General features: G+C 39.5%; 1 protein-coding gene across 1 annotated transcript in view; it reads left to right on the top strand.

The window, feature by feature from the left end:
* Nucleotides 1–3,953: 3,953 nt before the first annotated feature.
* Nucleotides 3,954–20,137, top strand: part of celsr2 (cadherin EGF LAG seven-pass G-type receptor 2) — a 61,330-nt gene continuing 45,146 nt past the window's right edge. Inside the window, exons 1-5 of the mRNA XM_002932136.5 lie at nt 3,954–8,277; nt 14,391–14,653; nt 16,015–16,396; nt 17,760–17,982; nt 18,317–18,432. Of these exons, the coding sequence (XP_002932182.2) occupies nt 4,794–8,277; nt 14,391–14,653; nt 16,015–16,396; nt 17,760–17,982; nt 18,317–18,432 (4,468 nt within the window). The 5' untranslated portion in view covers nt 3,954–4,793. The remainder of the gene's footprint in view (nt 8,278–14,390; nt 14,654–16,014; nt 16,397–17,759; nt 17,983–18,316; nt 18,433–20,137) is intronic.

Genomic DNA, 20,137 nt, shown 5'->3' with positions numbered 1-20,137 from the left:
CTGGCTGTATGTGCCATACTCTGCCTACAGTACCTATGTCTGAGGTGTGAAGTAGTGAACAATGGGAGTGATTACAGTCTGAGCCTGAGGTGTGAACACTGCAGGGGGTGAACAATGCAGGTATTAAAAGGTGTGAAAAACACAGGGGATTACATTCTTAAACAATACAGAGGGATTTCAGCCTGAATCTGAGGTGAGAACCATGCAGGGGGCCAGTTAATCTCAGTACTGATACCATTTAATGCTTACTCAAAGGTAAGCCATCAAAGTAGCCAGACAGGTGGGGGGCCACACAGAGGGGGGTCGCGGGCCGCCAGTTGGACAGCACTGATCTAGTACACCCAGTAAGCACGCTTCAGGAGAGATGACTTGAGGTATGTCTAGAGAGTCACTAAGGCATTGAACCACTTTGCACCAGAATTTTACAATTACTGGACAAGTTCATATAACATGTAGGAAAACAGCAAGGGGATTTTGGCAGCAGGGACAGGCGGGGGATTTATTTGGAAACACCCTAAGTAGTTTGCCAGGGAAGTAATAGCAGAGATGTAGGATTTTAAAGATTGTTAGCCTGTTCCATGTTAAAATGAGGAAGTTGTAAACAAATTCTGAGGCTTCTTCCCAGATGTCCCCTTTGATCGATGGCTTGCTACTTGCGGTATGCATGGTCAAATGGGGAGGGTTTAGTGCCCTTGAGGGTCCCATATAGTTGTGAGGCTGGTTTTGGAGGGGTCAACGATTCTAAGTATGATCTGAATTTCAAAGTTATGGTTAGTAATATTGCAAGTATTAAATTGAGATTTAAATGCATGTTTTAGCTGGAGTCTATTTGAATTGATTTGGATTTTGAGTTGTAGCTGAGGTAGAGTTAGGATGGTCCCCTGTTCTAGCAGGTCCATTTTCTTAATTAATAACGTCTAGAAGGTAGCGAAAATGAGCGAAGTGTGAGTTTCCCCATAGTGGTGTGTGCTTTGATATCAGATAAAGGGACATTTTGTTGTAAAGGGACATTATGTGTAATGGTGTTTGCCAAGCTGTGTATGGAGCTCTCAGTACAGGTAGTAGTGGATTGGAGTCCTTCAGTTTGCGCATGGGGCAAACTGAAGGATGGAACCCAAGAAAAGCACGTGTAGTAGTGTATTAGGATCTTCTAGTAGACTGGGGACAAATTATTCATGTATATGTGCCAATTGTGCGGCTAAGTAGTAAAACCATAAATTGGAGAGACCAAGTCCTCCACATTGCAGTGGTGCCATGAAGGATTTCCATGACAGTCTGTTTATAGCAGTCTTTAATTTGTTGTATGTGTGTGTACTCTAGTAGTTAGAATTCCTTCTTTGCCATTAGAAATATGCACTTAAACATCAGCATATGCTGTGAAACTGTTGGAAGCAACATCAAATGTAGTGGCAAACAACAGGTTGCATGCAAGCCACTGGTTAGACCACTGGGGTGGTTGGATCAACTTAAATGTTAACATACTGCCCAATGAGAGCATGGTGCACACAGTAATTGCTCTGATTTTTAGGCTGGGTCATGCTGCTTTTCCGCACCACCCCCCATTTCATAATAAAAATAGTTGTTGGTAAACACAATCACGTTATAACTTAAAAACTGTACATTGCTGTTAAAATGTATACATTAAAATAATGTTTTACTGGGTTTTGGTAGGCAGTAGTTTTGGTTGGCAACAGGTCTCCTTTAACAAAAGAGAAAAAAATACTTTAGAGAATGTCTCATTTATAGTCACTGTGTGTGTGTGTTTCCTTGGTTTCCAAATCTGTAAAAGCCTGAGCAGAAGCCTTCAATAAGTGAAAAACTTAAGTGATCTTACATTTAATAAAAGTTTATAGCCAATCTGCCATCAGCATGATCAGTCTTTACATCCAGCAAAATCGGACTCCAGTCCAGTAATGAAACCAAGGTTCAAATGCCTTTTATGTGATAACTACTTACCAGTATTTTGTAAATTTTTACTTAACTAAAATGTAAAATAATGACAAATATGCTATATAGTCAGCAGTCTAAAAAGAGTTTACAGAAACAGTTAATAGCTTTCAACACCCTTTGGGGAAAAAACTGAATTAATCAGCTTCACCCTTCTGCTTCTATTCTTTCAAATGCTAACATCCAAACACAAAAAAACCCAAGACAGAAGCTGTGTGCTAAACCTTCCCCCTCTCTTGGTTTGGAAGGCACTGAAGTGGCAATGCTTTTTCACTTCCAATAACAAAGCATTATTAATACTAAACCTTGCATCTCACAGTTTCTGCAGGCATCACTGAATGCTTTGAAAAGGAGGGTGATTTAAAAAAAAATAAAAAAAAATGGGGGGGCAACTGTATTTCCCTTTTTAAATAGCCCTCCTTTTCAAAGCATTCAGCGATGCCTTCAGAACCTTGTGATATAAGTTGTAGTAAGGGTTTGTTAAGCTTTGTTATGCAATAGCAATTCAGCTGTTGGACTCCTAAGCTAAACTGTAAAAATATTCTGGAATTAAAGTAAATGAACATTATTGCAATTGGCTTAATGTATAAAATACAGTACATATCGACAAGGGCAACAGGCGAATGTGACGCACTAATACCAAAGGTTCAGAAGGTGACTGATTCAAAAGAGTATGGTTCTTGATGTCGCAGATTGTGAGTACTGGGGTCAGATTTCTAGCTAAAGGTATATGTTCACTAACTGTATAGGTAGAACAGTTTCATAACATTAGTTGACGATTAATGATTTTAAAAAACCTTCCAGCAAAGTGAAAATATATGAGATGACTGCAGTGTTAAAACGCAACTGTGTTAGTAAGGAAGTGGGCGGGAACCTTCAGGTAACTCTGCATCTATACACAGCTTTTTTTTTTTTCTTTTTTTTTTTAAAATGCTTCTATTAAATAAAACCCAGACTCATTTAAACAATTATTTTTTCTCAAGCACTAAACAGTTAATCTATTTAAATAGCCTGCCTTGGTACCCCCTCCCCCTTTGCTTTTCTTTTTCTCACCCCTCCCCATGCCATTCCCCATTCATTCTGTGGATCAGATAGACAGCCTGCACTCCTGCAGGCATTGAGGTGGATTTTGCTGTCACATTTACAGTGCAAGAAAAAGGAATTTAGTTTCAGGGCATCCCCACTACCCGTTCCGGTCGGTCGTGTGTGAAAACCTGGCTGTTATTGCTCTGGGTACCCACCTGGCGTCACCTCTGTAACTGGAAAGATTTTGGGATTTACAACCTAAATAGATTTAAAACCAGAATATTGGCAGAACGTATGGAGACATACACCGTGGCTGTCTCCTGTAAATTTGCAAATCTGAAGAGGAGGATTTGGTTTCCAAATCTGTAAAAGCCTGAGCAGATGCCTTAAATAAGTGAAAAAACTTAACTAATCTTACATATAATAAAAGTTTATAGCCAATCTGCCATCAGCATGTTCAGTATTTACATCCAGCAAAATTGGACTCCAGTCCAATAATGAAAACAAGGTTCAAATGCCTTTTATGTGATAACTACTTACCAGTATTTTGTAAATTTTTACAGTCAGCTGCCCTGCTCTACAGTCAGCTGCCCTTAGCAGTCTAAAAACAGTTTACAGAAACAGTTAATAGCTTTAAACACCCTTTGGGGGAAAAACTGAATTAAGCAGCTTCGCCCTTCTGCTTCTATTCTTTCAAATGCTAACATCCTAACACAAAAAAACCCAAGACAGAAGCTGTGTGCTAAACCTTCCCCCTCTCTTGGTTGGGCAGGCACTGAAGTAGCAATGCTTTTTCACTTCCAATGATTCCAATTATTAATACTAAACCTTGCATCTCACAGTTTCTGCAGGCATCACTGAATGCTTTGAAAAAGAGGGTGATTTAGAAAAAAAAAAAAAAAAAAGGGGGGCAACTGTATTTCCCTTTTTAAATAGCCCTCCTTTTCAAAGCATTCAATGATGCCTTCAGAACCTTGTAATATAAGTTGTAGTAAGGGTTTGTTAAGCTTTGTTATGCAATAGCAATTCAGCTGTTGGACTCTTAAGCTAAACTGTAAAAATATTCTGGAATTAAAATAAATGAACATTATTTGCAATTGGCTTAATGTATAAAATACAGTACATATCCACAAGGGCAACAGGCAAAAGTGACGCACTTATACCAAAGGTTCAGAAGGTGACTGATTCACAAGAGTTTGGTTCTTGATGTCGCAGATTGTGAGTACTGGGGTCAGATTTTTTCTCAAGCACTAAACAGTTAATCTATTTAAATAGCCTGCCTTGGTTCCCCCTCCCCCTTTGCTTTTCTTTTTCTCACCCCTCCCCATACCATTCCCCATTCATTCTGTGGATCAGATAGACAGCCTGCACTCCTGCAGGCATTGAGGTGGATTTTGCGGTCACATTTACAGTGCAAGGAAAAGGAATCTTGTTTCAGGGCGTCACCACTATCCGTTCCGGTCGTGTGTGAAAACCTGGCTGTTATTGCTCTGGGTACCCACCTGGCGTCACCTCTGTAACTGGAAAGCTTTCGGGATTTACAACCTAAATAGATTTAAAACCAGAATATCAGCAGAACATATGGAGACATACACTGTGGCTGCTTCCGTAAATTTGCAAATCTGAAGAGGAGGAAAGTGCTGAGGCTGGGCCCTGGCACCTGTGCAGCTATTATGGACTCTGTGTGATTCCGTACTGGGAGGATCGAGGACTGTATGTTGCTGTGATCCCAGTCAAGCAAAATCCTGGTTTCCGCATCTCTGTTATTTGCAGTATTTACTGCAACATGTGTTCAGGAGAACATTTAGCGTGTACGAAATATGTGCGTTACCTCTGACCCACACTCATCTGTCTTTGATCAGGTACCCCAGACGCCCATGGCATGCTTCTACCATCCAGTACCCATTGAGAGGCATTTCACTCTGGTTACACCTGCTCCCTATCTCTGTTTCCTGCTTTTCCTACCCATGTTATGGGGGCATCCAAATCATTCATCTCAGGATAACTGCAATATTTCACTAGTGAGGGAAGATTCTATGCTTTCACACTGCCAACCTGCCCCTTTACAGCTTCTTTCTTGGACATGCGTTTATCCTTTGCCTTCCAAAACACAGCCAGTTCTAGGAATCAGCAGCCTTGTAAAAGCCAGGCTCCAAAAATGCCTCATTGCTCATGTACATATACATTCTTATTTGTTCTGGAAATCTGTGCCTTCTGGGGAACAAGTCCAGCTCTGTTTCAGCCCTGGAATGGTAATGCTACAGTTTCCCAACTTCAAGCCCTCTCCATGGGGTACCTCCAAAATCCATTGTAAGACTGTTGGTGTTGCTGGTGCAAGTTTTTTACATGGGATATTGATTGCTTCACGTCATATCTGCCTTAGCAATCAGCAACATTTAAACTGGAGCTTGCAATGCCAGCTGCATGGTAGGAGTAAGGAACAAAAACTTATGTTGATCTGGGACATAGTATTGTCACAATCTGATATACATACAGGCAGTGGCTTAGGGGCTGCAAGATACAAAAGGAATGTAAATTTAAGCCCGCAGTTCCATTCACCTACTTACCAAGTGTCAGTGCCTGAAAACAAACCAGCAGGAACCTTTGTTGTTCAACTTAGAGCTAGTGACCCAGATGAGGGAGAATCTGGTAAATTAGAATATTCTATGGATGCACTTTTTGATAGCCGCTCAGCAAGTTACTTTTCACTAGACTCAAACACAGGTGTGGTCACCACATCAGGTGAACTGGACAGAGAGACTAAGAGCACCCATGTTTTCAGAGTGACTGTCCGTGATGGAGGCATTCCCAGTAGGACAGCAATGGCCACCTTGACTGTCACAGTTAGTGACACCAATGATCATGATCCAAATTTTGAACAACAAGAATATAGGGAAACTGTACGTGAGAACATGGAAGTTGGCTATGAGGTAATGACAGTCCGTGCAACAGATGGAGACTCCCTTGGGAATGCTAACATTGCTTATAGATTAATATCTGGAGGCAGAGAGGTCTTTGAGATAGATCCCCGTTCTGGGGTTATCAGGATACTGGGCCCTGTAGATCGTGAGGAGATAGCATCCTACCAGCTAGTAGTTGAAGCTAATGATCAAGGACATGACCCTGGGCCCCGCAGTTCCACAGCTACTGTGCACATAACCATACAGGATGAAAATGATAATGCGCCACAGTTTAGTGAGAAGCGTTATGTGGCTCGTGTGTCAGAAGACAGTTCTATAGAATCACAGCTTTTAGTGGTGACTGCTACAGATTGTGACCAAGGTGCCAACGCTGCAGTGCATTATAGCATCCTAAGTGGAAATTCTCGTGGACTTTTCTCTATTGACCCATTAACTGGTGCTATATTTCTGGCTGGTACACTTGATTTTGAGACAGGGCGAGAGTACACCTTAAGAGTGCGGGCACAAGATGGTGGACGCCCCCCTCTTTCCAATGTCACTGGTTTAGTTATTATCCAGGTACTGGATGTTAACGATAATGCACCTAATTTCGTAAGTGGTCCTTTCCAGGCTTCAGTGTTGGAGAATGCTCCCATAGGTTACTCTGTACTACAAGTTCAAGCATTGGATGCAGACTCCGGTGACAATGCTCGTCTGGATTACTGCCTCAGTGGTACGACTGGGCCATTTTCTATAAACAATAGTACAGGTTGGATTATGATTCAGACAGAGCTGGACAGGGAGGAAATTGAATTTTACAACTTCATAGTAGAAGTATGGGATCGAGGTCAGCCTTCATTGTCCTCTTCAGCTTCTGTAAGTGTTCAAGTTTTAGATGTTAATGACAATGCTCCAGAGTTTACCCAAAGTGAATATCATGCACGGCTGAATGAGGATGCAGCAGTAGGTTCAAGTGTTTTGACGGTGTGGGCAGCGGACAGGGATGCTTATGCTACTATCACTTATCAGATAACTGCTGGAAACACTCGCCATCGCTTTTCCATTTCAAGTCTTTCAGACAGTCAAGGGCTTCTTACACTGGCGCTTCCTCTTGATTACAAACTAGAACGGCAGTTTGTTCTTACCATTACTGCATCAGATGGAATGCGGTCAGATACTGCAAGAGCTATTGTAAACGTAACTGATGCTAATACACATCGCCCTGTTTTCCAAAGTTCCCACTACACAGTCAGTGTGAAAGAAGACCAACCTGCAGGCACCACTGTTGTGGTTATTAGTGCTACTGATGAAGACACTGGAGAAAATGCACGCATTGCTTACTTAGCAGAGGAGGGCCTACCACAGTTTGCCATAGATCCAGAAACTGGAGCTGTGACAACTACAATGGAACTAGATTATGAGGATCAGGTCTCTTACACATTGGCAGTAACAGCACATGACCATGGCATTCCTCAGAAATCAGACACCACCTATTTGGAAATCTTAGTAATTGATGTTAATGACAATCCTCCTGTGTTTCAGCGTGCATCCTATAAAGGAAGTGTGCCTGAGGATTCTCCTCCTTATACAAGTGTACTGCAGGTATCTGCCACTGATCGTGACTCTGGTCTCAATGGAAGAATCTTTTACACCTTTGCAGGTGGGGATGATGGAGATGGAGACTTTACTGTGGAATATACTTCAGGGATTGTGCGAACACTGAGGCAACTAGACAGGGAGAATGTGGTTGAATACAGACTTACTGTATATGCTGTAGACAAGGGACATCCACTCCCACATCGTACCCCTGCTGAAGTGCTGGTCACTGTTTTGGATGTCAATGATAATGCACCTGTGTTTGCTAGAGAAGAGCTGGAAGTGAAAGTGTTTGAGAACAGTCCTCTTGGACCACCACTGGCCAGAATTACAGCCACAGATCCAGATGAAGGACCAAATGCACAGATAATGTATCAGATTGTGGAGGGCAACATTCCAGAAGTGTTCCAGTTGGATATATTTTCCGGGGAGCTTACAGCACTTGTTGAATTAGACTATGAAGAACGATCAGAATACACAATTGTGGTGCAAGCTACATCAGCACCTCTTGTAAGTAGGGCAATTGTTCGAGTTTGTTTGGTAGATGTCAATGACAATGCCCCAACTTTGAGTGACTTCAGGGTGGTCTTCAATCATTATGTTGGTGGAGGGGGCAGTTTCCCTGATGGAGTAATTGGGAGGGTGCCAGCTCGAGATCCCGATGTCAGTGATGTATTAACTTTTAACTTTCTCCATGGAAATGAGTTAGCATTACTTCGGCTCAATACAAGCAGTGGGGAGCTACAGTTAAGCCATGATCTTGACAACAATCGTCCATTTGAAGCAACTATGAACATAGAGGTTACAGGTAAGCAATATTTTTGTTTCTCAGCAGAGTTATTTATAAACAAGCACTTATCCAAATGTTTATCATGACTGGACAGTGATTTATTTTAGTCTGATATAAAGCCAGTGTATGTGTTTATTTTAGGTTCTTAGATATTGCTGAAGAACTAGTTTGCACATCTTTTGGCCCAGTAATAAGCAATTGGGGAAGGGCCATTCAGTCTATAATGGTAAATCGGGGGAAACATTCTTTGTGTAATGTTTGGTTACATTTATTTAGTTAAATGTTACAGTTGCACAGTAGGCTTAATTACCTTTGCATGCTTTCATTAATAACATATCTCTCGCCTGCTGCTCTGTAAATTTTGCACTTGTCGGTTTTCCCCTGCAGCAGCCATAACTAAGCAGGGCTAGATCGCTTCCTGTGTTTAGCAGGCTTGGTATTATGTCCTTTCCACTTTCCACTTGGCAAACTGTGGGTGGCTCTATACATTTTAGTAGACCTACTATTCTTTGCTGATGGGAAGTTTTTACAAGTACAATGTGTAGGATAACAATATATTATGCTTACAAGGTCAGTGTATAGTATAATATATGAAGTACACTTTTTGTATTTTGTGGTCTAGGGGACAATTTGATGGTGTGATTAAGGGTGTAGGCTAATTTGCTGTTCAGGTTACTCATTGAACTATAGTAGTGTCACCTTAATTACACTGCTACCTTTTATAGTTTACTGGTGTTAGTAGGGGCAAAATAGGCAGTGAGAGTAGATCAGAATTTGGACTTCTATGGGGCAGTAAATCAAATTATGAAATCCTCTGTCAACAGTCCCTTTGCTGAGCACCCATCATATATTAAAAAGTTGCATAGTAAATGTCTGGTAAAACACTGGTTTAGAAGAGCTTTACAGGGGCATTATACCTTTTATGTTTAACTTTTATCAAGGACACAATGGATTGCATACCCAATATAGGAGCAATAGATCTTGAAAATGTTATTCTTAGTTTTGATTAAAAAAATCCATATTTTGTTACTTTTTTTTGTTTATTATAAACCTGTAGTGGATTGTTTTGTTTTTACCCAAGCAACTTTTCCCACCCTACCCTTAGAATTTAAAAGGGTTTGTATAAACAGAGATATTATGCTTTGTATAATGGAGCACCTCCCTACATACAATTGTTGTCTGTGTCCCAGCATTACAGATAAGGAGAAGTCTATTATATGGTGGGTGGGGTTTTTGCTGTGACGAAAGATGGAATTTAGTAAGTTAAAGTATTTTAGTGTTTCACTGTTCTGAACTGATTAGTTGAAGAAATAATAAAAACCACAAATATTCTTTGTATTTGAAACTGTAGTCAGAACATATGTCCTGCACAAGCCTTGGTTATTCTATTCATGTTGAACCCAGATAATATATAGCTGCTTTAATTTGAGATGCTTCAGAAAAATGAATGATAAACATTCACTGAGATATCAGTCTTATGCACTTTTTTTGTGATAAGGCCAGTGACACACTAGATGTTTTCTCTTCCAACATAAATTTTGTCACTAAAATCATACTTTTGCATTTACCAAAATCTGGACAGGAGCAGATTAGTGTGTTCTCAGTGTGTAGAACTGTACAGTTCTACACTTACAAAAGAATTACCTAGTGTATCACTTGCCTAAAGCTGGCCATACACACACCGATGATATCACACAAAACCTTGTTTCGTACTATATTCGGTGCGTGTATGGCCAATCGGGCGGGTTAAAAGATTTTGACCGGGCGCCATTGAAGCGCCTGTGCAAAATCTACCTTCAGGCCAAAACAGGGCCGGAACTAGGGGTAGGCAGAAGAGGCAGCTGCCTAGGGCGCAATGATTAGGGGGCGCCAGGCAGAAGCCTCTGCTGCCTACCACTAGTTCCCCTACTTTGCCATTGCCCCCGCCGCTAATGACAAGCGGCGGGGGCAATGACCCACGGTATCGCACCCCCCCCCCGAACTGCGCATGCGCGCCAACGGAGGGGGCGGGGCAGGCGAGGTGGCCGACCGGGTTGCCTAGGGCGCCCGGACAGCTTGGCCCGCCCCTGGGCCAGAATCGGCAGAAGGAGGTAGAAATCCTATTGTTTCTACCTCCATATCTGACGATTCAGCCCTTGAATGTCTTTGGAGGGTGGGAATGACCTTTCGTGCAACATTGAAAATCGCCACATGTGTGGCCACCTTAAAGTTTCATTATCCTGGTTCAGCACAGATCCCAGCTGGAGGCCTATAGGTAGGTGACAGCCTCCCCAACCCAGGGGGAGCATAAAGCAGTTGATGGCAGGGCACAGTTTTGGGTGTATGCCTGCTGTCCTGGATTCTCCTGCAACTGTTACACAGATATATGTATATATGAGTGCATGTGAGTGGCAATATACCCCCATTTCATCATGAGATTAATAATAGGACTTGTGAGTAACATATTTTTTAGTTGTTGCTTTAATTATAAAAAATCTATGGCTTTTGTTATTTCTTAAGCTTAACAGAACAAGTAGTGAAATTGAAGCTACTCCATGTTTGGTCCTTGTTTGGTAGATTGATTACCAGATGAACAGAAGCTAATTATACAGGAAGGACTATTTGTGCACTTGAACTAATTGTTCGAGTCCTGTTAATTGAACTTCTATTCAATGGGGGGGTATACTACCCATAATTTTTTTTATTTTGTGTGTTTTAAAAAACAAAAGGCTTAATTACCAAAGCAACTACTTAGACATTTGAAAAGTCATACTGCAAGATCATTAGTGGAAGGCCAAAAAAGAAAGATAAGCAAGAATAACATTAAGGGTACTATCCTACGAGGAAATGAGTTGCCCCTGATAAATCTCTGCTACTGCGGGTGACTAATCTGCCCAAAAAGCCTTTTCACCGGCAATTAAGGGAATAGCTGGTGGAAAGGCCTATGTATCGCATTGGTTTTCTTTAGTCGTGTGAAGTTGCCTGCAGGAGGAAATTCCCATTATTGCTGGTGGAAAGGCTTTTCGGGGAGATTAGTCGGCAAGTAATTCCCATTTGATGTATAAGCAGCTGGCAAGGCCAGATGATAGATAGATAACATAAAAGACACGTTTTAGTTTCCTATGCACAGAAAACATTATTAAACTAGAGTACCTGTAGAAGAGTGGCTTAGCTAATAAAGATAATGATGATTTTTAGTTATGTAGAGACATAATTTATTTTGGAGAAAATTATTTAAGATTATAAGAAAGCAGGTTTAATATGAAGTAGCTTGTTTCTATTTTCATATATTCTGCTATGTTTCTGTCTCCTTTGTTCTCTTTGTGTCTTGTTTCCCATATTTCCCTTTTATTCACATTCATTCTACAAGCTCTTCTTTATTTACCTTTTGTTTAGCTGTTTTCTTTCCCTTTCTGTCTGCCTTTGTTTTGTTCTCCTCCATTACCTTTCTGTTATCGTCTTTTCAATTCTATTTTCTTTAGTCTTTCCATTTTTCCTAGTCTCCCTTTCAGCTGTCTTTATCCTTTTCCATTTAGTTCTCATTTTTGTTTGCTCCTGTATTTTCACATTATTTAACTCTTCTTTCTTCTGCTATTTTGCACGTCACATTTCTCTTAAGGAATTGCCAATCTGACACCAACCACCCTGTGTTTTGAACACTGACGGCAACTGCATCCACCTGTCAGAGCTCATGTGGGACAGATTTCATTGTGAAAATGCTCAGCTGCACAAGTTGCCTAAATATCCCCCTTGTAAGCACTGACAAGCAGATGCAGTTTAATACTCACAGAACACAGGGGGTTTGAGGTCCGAAAGTTTGTCCACTAAAAAAAATGGCACATATGTCTCAAACCTTACAGATGTAGCCCTCTTTTGCATGACTTAATTAGACCCTTAAAATCATGTGATATTTGCTCACATGAATATTACATGATATTCATTGTGCAAATGTAACAGATGTTTTTAAAAATACCAGTCTCTAGAATTTCTAAATGTTTTAATAGGTTACTATTTTCATGCTTTCCCACCAATCTGGTGCTGTGATTTTATCACATCATAGCCTACAATGGAGTTTGTGCTCAAAGTATATTTCACATTATAGGCGAAACATACATCCTGGCACTGTTCTCTGGTTTCACACCCAGGTCTTAGATTAACATGCTGTTCTGGATTGTGTCCAAAATTCACATGGCATTGAATTTTACCATGTGCTTTTGTAGCTTTCCCATTATTCTTGCTTAGTTCTGTTGTGAACCTGTCCTTCTTTTTCCTATTTCCCTTATGGTTTGGCTGCTTTAGTGCAATTTTCCTTTCACTGAATGTGATCCTTTGGGTTACGTGTGCTAAAGCATTTAAATATTAAATAAACCAAAATAGTAACATAGTAAGTTAGGTTGAAAAAAGACATAAGTCCATCACGTTCAACCATAATGCCTATATATAACCTGCCTAACTGCTAGTTGATCCAGAGGAAGGTAAAAAAAACCATCTGAAGCCTTTCTAATTTGCCGCAGATGGGAAAAAATTCCTTCCTGAGTCCAAGATGGCAATCGGACCAGTCCCTGGATCAACTTGAACTAAGAGCTATCTCCCATAACCCTGTATTCCCTCACTTGCTAAGAAGCCATCCAGCCCCTTCTTAAAGTTATATAATGTATCAGCCAGCACCACTGATTCGGGGAGGGAATTCCACAGCTTCACAGTAAAAAATCCTTTCAGAATATTTAAACGGAACCTCCCTTCTTCTAAACGGAGTGGGTGCCCTCGTGTCCGTTGGAAGGACCTACTGGTAAATAAAACATTAGAAAGGTTATTATATGATCCCCTTGTATATTTATACATAGTTATCATGTCACCTCTTAAGAGCCTCTTCTCCAGTGTAAACAGACCCAACTTGGCCAGTCTTTCTTCATAACTGAGACTTTGCATACCCTTTATCAGCTTAGTTGCCCTTCTCTGGAACCTCTCTAATTCAATAATGTCCCGTTTGAGCACTGGAGACCAAAACTGAACAGCATATTCTAGATGGGGCTTTACCAGCGCTCTGTAAAGGGGAATAATAACACCCTCCTCCCGTGAATCTATACCGCTTTTAATACAGCTCAAAACCTTGTTTGCCCTTGCAGCTGCTGCCTGGCATTGCTTGCTACATCCAAGTTTATTATCTACAAGGACTCCAAGGTCCTTCTCCATTAAGGATTTGCCTAGTGCGGTCCTATTAAGGGTATAAGTGGCTTGTATATTTTTACATCCCAGGTGCATGACCTTACATTTATCCACATTAATTCTCATCTGCCACTTAGCCGCCCAGATTGCCAGTTGGTCAAGATCCTGCTGCAAGGATGCCACATCCTGGATAGAATTGACTGGTCTGCAGAGTTTTGTGTCATCTGCAAACACTGATAACTAGATTATAATACCCTCCCCTAAGTGATGTTGTGATGGCAGATTATGTTAATGCATTTGTTCTTGAACAAGAACAGTATCAAGGCTATTGTGATGCTAAAATCTACAGTTAGTATTGATGTTGGTATATAGGGTTTATGTATGTGAGTGTATGTATACAGTAGGTTAGTATAGGTTTGTATGTGCTGGGTTTTATTTGGAAGGGTTAAACTTGATTGACTCTGATGGTCTTTTTTTCACCTTTATGTAACTATGTATCAGGTTGCATTCTAAGATAAAACCCGTCACGCGTAAAAGATTTTTTACTGGTCATAAAACACATTCATTTGCAGTTATGTTTATTAGTATTTTAATTTGCTTTATGGAATTTGTTTTTATACCTTTTTTTAAATTGAATCTGAAGCTGAAGTTGTTGTGGGCAGTAGAAATAGATGGGAAGGAAATAGGTATACTTTCGTTTTGGTGTAATCGTTACAGTATAAGAAAATATAATTGGATATTTTACCTTTAACTCAATTTTTGTGTATCTGCCAGGGGAGTGTGTGTTATATGCTTTTAATTGCGTTAACTTGCAGGTAACATTGAAAGGGGTAAGGTGGATAGACTATTTTCAACATTCATTTTCTTTCCTTGCCAATGTTTATGTTCTAAATAAAAGTTTTTACTGCATAATTATGTACATTTCTTTCTTTATTTTTACCATTTATGCAATTACCTTTCTTCTCTTCTTCTTCTTTTCTTTATAGATGGTAAACACAGAGTAACTGCACAGTGTACCTTGCAGGTGTCTATAATTACAGATGAGCTGCTATCACACAGTATCACATTGCGTCTAGGTGGAATCTCCCAACACCAGTTTCTCTCACCTCTTCTCCCACTCTTCACTCAGGCTGTGGCCCAAGTACTTTCTATATCTCCTCAGAGTGTGGTAGTCTTCAGTATAAAAGATGATGCTGAGGAGCCAACAACAGTACAGTCAGATAGGCAGATTCTTAATGTCAGCCTTTTGGTAAGTTATCTTTACACAGACTTTAATAACATTACAATCATACTGTTCTTATATATGTAATTTATTTTTAAATGAACACACAAAACATAACTATGGATTTGATTACAAGCATTCCAAACATCCAAAAAATTCTGTGACAAAAATAAGACTATTGCTTAGTCTTATTTAGCACCCCGGCTTAGCAAACAGTAATATCCGTTTTTTTATAATTGTTTCCTTTTCAATGAAGAGTGTTCCCTTATAGTTGAAATATACAGATCAATTCAATACACCTGCCGTCAAAGAAAAAGTTTTTAAAACACATTTTTAAATTGACTTTATGTATATTTCTACAGGTTGATCATGACTCTAGGGTACCACTTTTTCTGGAGAGCAGCTTCTATTTGTCATGCCATGCTTATAGATTTAATAAAAATGTTTAATGGTTCAGTTTGTAGTGTAAAAGTTATTTTTGTAGTTGCTAATGAAAGCAAGTCTCTCTGTCCCTTTATATTCTTTGCACAGGTTGATTTGACACCTGAAATTTACCAGAAGCAAGGTCCTAGTCAAAATATGATTGCCACAATATGTTAAATGGTCACTTATACAGAGCACAGTTTCCCTATATTGAACTTTTGTAGTTAAGTTGTAGTTTAGTTGCAGTAGCATTATCTTATTGGCATACATAGAAAAATTGCCAAGGTAAAATAATGAGAATGGTCTCTGAGAAAAGTCGGTAACAGTGCTGTGATTATGGCACACTTGAAATTATTGTTTTTGTCTGCATTTTGACTAGACAGCTATAGCTATGGTGACAGACTTGATTTTTTTCCCCTCACTGAGATAAGTCTGTAACACTTGTGTCCTGTTAACCTTAAGGCGTAAGACACTCTAAGTGTATTTGTTAAAAAAAGTGCCCCTGAAGCCTTTTGTTATGTAGTTCTCTTGTCACCACTAATGACAAGCAGATTTCATTGAAATAAATGGTAGACTAGATGGGAGTATTTGGGAGTAACCGAGTACCATGTGCTGTAGACCATAGAATAGTTACGTTATGAATTTCATTGCCAAAGAGTTGGCAATTAGTGATTCTTTGTTTTGACCAAAACAAAGAATGAGAAAACACATTATAGATGCAAACGGAAATAATTTAATGAGTTAATGAGATGTTTTACTCTCAGTTATTAATTGGTAGCTGGTGAAATGTATTTGCCACTAGCAAGAGTAAGAATAGAATGCGTGCAGCAAGGGTTATAAACAGTGTCTAAAAACTGGTGGAAATTTTTCCACTGGTTTTGTTATAGGAGAGAGAGACACCATGTAATAATCCTTACAACACTGCATATCTGTAATGTATAAACTTATCTCCTTCCTATTTCAAGGTCCAAGGCGCTGAGGAATTTCTACCATCAGAGAAATTGCGTGAGCTGCTGTACCTTAACCGAACGCTTTTGGGTGCCTTGGCACAGCAGAGGGTATTGCCTTTTGATGACAACGTGTGTCTTCGGGAGCCATGTCCTAATTATATGCTGTGTGTATCTGCCCTTCGTTTTGACAGTTCTGCTCCATTTTTGGCTTCTGACACCTTGCTATTTCGGCCCATTTTGCCAGTGGGTGGGTTGCGCTGTCGATGTCCCATTGGGTTTGCCGGAGACTACTGTGAGACAGAGATAGACTTGTGTTACACTCGCCCTTGTGGAGAGCATGGAATTTGCCAGAGCCATGAAGGAGGCTATACTTGTCAATGTGAGGAGGCTTACACAGGTGAGAGGAGCCCTGGATTTTTAAGAGGTAGAATGTAACACTTACATAAGAACATGGCTACAGCTATAATACTAATTTCTTTAATAAGGAAGTAAGCAAACTATGCATTAACAACCACCCTCTGTACCCAATTCTGTAGCCAGTTCTCTATCCATGTGCAAACTACTTCTTTAAGACCAACAGTCCTTGGTTTAGAAAGCAGTTGTTTGTGGGGCACTGTATCAAATGCTTTGGCAAAATCACATCTACTGAAACTCCATTGTCCAGCTTCTTATTAACCTCATCATAAAAAGCAATTCAATTTGTCTGAGATGACCTGTTCTTCATAAAGCCATGCTGATTACTGCTCATAACGCCATTCTTTAGAACATAATTTTGTATGTAATCCCTTAACAACCCTCCAAATAACTTGCACACCAGGGATGTCAGTCTTACTGGCCTATAATTGCCAGACTGAGATTGTAATCCCTTTTTAAATATAGGAATTACATTAGCTTTTCTTCAAAACATAGGTACCATACCAGATGAAAGCGAGTCTGAGAATATCAGAAACAGAGGCCATTGTAAAACTAAACCTAGCTCTCTCAATAACCAAGGGTGTATTCCATTTGGCCCTGATACAAAATGAAAAATATTCCTGTGACAGATTGTAAAATTACCAGGGGATAATGCTTTTAAAGAAGAAGGAATGGTATAATCACTAACATAATTACCTAACATTTCTCACCCATCAGTAATTATAATTGCTTACCTGAGACCCCAGTTTAGTGCTTCTGTTCGCTGTTCACCGGCCAGGGGTACTTCTGTAGGAGCACCATGTTATAATCTTCAGCTTCTTCTTTGTTTTTCGTAAAGTGATGCCCTCCAATTTTGTAAAGGCCTTTAGTTCTAACATATTTTGCAGAAATGTATATTTGGCAAAGCATTGTCCAGAGCAGCATAAATACTGTTTGAGTTCTCTTATGTTTGTCACGATTAAAGCATACACATAATGTAAATTATGGGCTTTTAAGACTTGCATTATAACTTTAATTACCACTTGACTCAATTATAATACTAATAACATCAATATTTAGAAACTGTAGAAAGTAATCTTCTCAAACTTAGCATAATCTGTTATTTTAGTTATACAAATTAATACTGTCATCTGTTTAAAAATGTTACTATGCTTCATTGTAAGACAAAAAAGTAATTAGTGTAAACTGAATTGGCAGTTGTTTGAAAATTGCCTTAATAAATGCCCCTGTGCTAACTGCAGCTTCTGATTTAGTATCCTCATTTATACGTTTGTCTTTCTGTATTTCACTTTTTCTTGGTCTCTACCTTCATTTATTTCCTTTTTTGTCTTTGTCCTTATCCACAGGGACCCACTGTGAAATCTCTCTCCGTTCTGCACGCTGTTCAACTGGCCTTTGTAAGAATGGAGGAATGTGTGTGAACCTGCTGGTAGGGGGTTTTTACTGTGAGTGCCCACCAGGGGGTTATGATGCTCCATATTGTGCTGTCTCCACACGCTCCTTTCATGGGGGATCATTTCTTACATTCCGGGGTCTAAGACAGAGGTTCCACTTCACAATATCACTTAGGTGAGTAGGAGCTTTTACTTTCTGTATTTTCTATGTAATTATGTGTTTACTCTTTTTCACTTGCTTTTAATGCCCCCTACCATTTTTTTTTTTTGCTCTCCCTGTGTAATCCTATTAAGAAGTACAGGGCGGATTTGTTTATTTGGGAGGTAGGAGGTAAACTGCTGTATTCATTCAGGAGAGGTGCTATGTTTTTTTCTACAAATGATGATGTGTTATAATTTTTGCAGTCGTCTTAGAATGTCAGAAATAATGTTTAAAATGTAGTAATCTTTGTTAAGTTTTTTTTTTGTAAAAAAAAAGTTCACATTTTTATATCCTTTTTTTCCTTCAGTTTTGCTACTCGGGAGCGGAATGGCCTGCTATTGTATAACGGTAGATTTAATGGAAAACATGACTTTATTGTCTTGGAGATAACTAATGAACAGATCCAGTTAACTTTCTCTGCAGGTAGGTCACATTAATAATCAACTTTTTCACTCTATGCATTACAGTGCTTAGATTTTGGTGTATAAGGAAATAAAAATAGAAAATATAGTATTATGGTACTGTATTTGAAAAATTAGGATGTCAGAGGCATTAATATAAAAACCTATAGTTCTATTTTATCGTCCTTTACATGTGTCCCTTGGTATGAATAAATCTATTTTTTGAAAAAAATTTAAATTGACATAGTATAAGTATAAATTAAGTCAAACAATTTCATTTGCATATATGTGTGGATGCCAATATACTGCATATCCTCTAACTCAAGGATTCCCTTTTATCTTGTGAGCCACACTCAGATGTTAAAGGAACAGTAACATCAAAAAATTAAAGTGCTTTAAAGCTTATTTATATAGTAGCTTTTCTGTAGCAAAAACACCAGTTTTTTGCAGAGCAACAGCACATTATATTTATAATGTGCTGTTGCTCTGCAAAAAACAGGTGTTTTTGCTACAGAAAAGCTACTATATAAATAAGCTGCTGTGTAGCCATGGGGGCAGCCATTCAAGCTGGAAAAAAGGAGAAAAGGCACAGGTTACATAGCAGATAACTAGTAGATAAGCCCCATATAATGGGGGTTTATCTGTTATCTGCTAAGTAACCTGTGCCTTTTCTCCTTTGAATGGCTGCCCCCATGGCTAAACAGCAGCTAACTTATATAAACTATAGTAGTCTTTCTGAGGCAAACACACCAGTTGTAGCAATGCAGGGCAACAGTACATTATATTGTTATTACTTTTATACAATTTCATTTTTTGGTGTTACTGTTCCTTTAAAAGTGCTGATGAGCCACACAGGCATGAAAAAGTTCCTTGAGAATGCCAAATAAGGACTGTGATTGTCTGCCCTATAAGGCAGACAATCTGCTGGCCTGTAGGAGGCTCTGCTTGGAGTAAAACTTTGTCTCTGTACTTCCAAAACTTTTCTCCAAGCCAGAGAAAAAAATGAAAAAACTTCAAGGCCACTGGGAGTAACATCAAAGGGGGTGGTGAGCAACATGTTGCTCCTGAGTCACTGGTTGGGGATCACTGCTCTAACTGGTTAGGATTTAGGTTTTGTGTCTCAATATTATGTACTAGACCCACTTTTATATTTAATTTATTAATGATATAGAGAAGGGCATAATCTCCTAGAAATAATGTAAATTACCAATGAGAAAACATATGTGTCACTTCGGTTTTGCAAAGTAGCCTGAAGTTTCCTCACAAGGCAACTTTGAACTGCTTCACTAAATTGATACAACACATATGTGTGCAACTCCCCATTGTATAAGACGTTCCTTGTCCTTTAATTAGTAAGGCACCAATCTATTGTGTGTCTTGTTTAGCTTAATATTGATTTATTCTTTGAAATCTGTTTAGTGCACTTCACAAAAAAAGGGACACACTGTGGGTGCCTTTCTACAGTCTGCATCTAAGGTGTGAAGAGTGAATCAACGTGGGCTGTTTTCAGCAGTCTAAATATGAGGTTTGAAGCGGGAATCTATGTGGGCACCCTCCTACAGTCTGAATCTGATGTGTGAATGCAGGTGCCATTAAGCTACTGTAGTTTGGAGCTTTAATAGACCTTAAGAGCCAGGTGTTTGCTGCAAAAGGGACCCAAATTGGATAGCGCTGCATTAGAGTATTTTTAATACTGATGCTGCCTGCACCAGCATTGTCTGACAGTA

The sequence above is a fragment of the Xenopus tropicalis genome, chromosome 2 (genome assembly GCF_000004195.4).
Source record: "Xenopus tropicalis strain Nigerian chromosome 2, UCB_Xtro_10.0, whole genome shotgun sequence".
NCBI lineage: Eukaryota > Metazoa > Chordata > Amphibia > Anura > Pipidae > Xenopus > Xenopus tropicalis.
This window is presented reverse-complemented; position numbering and strand designations above follow the sequence as displayed.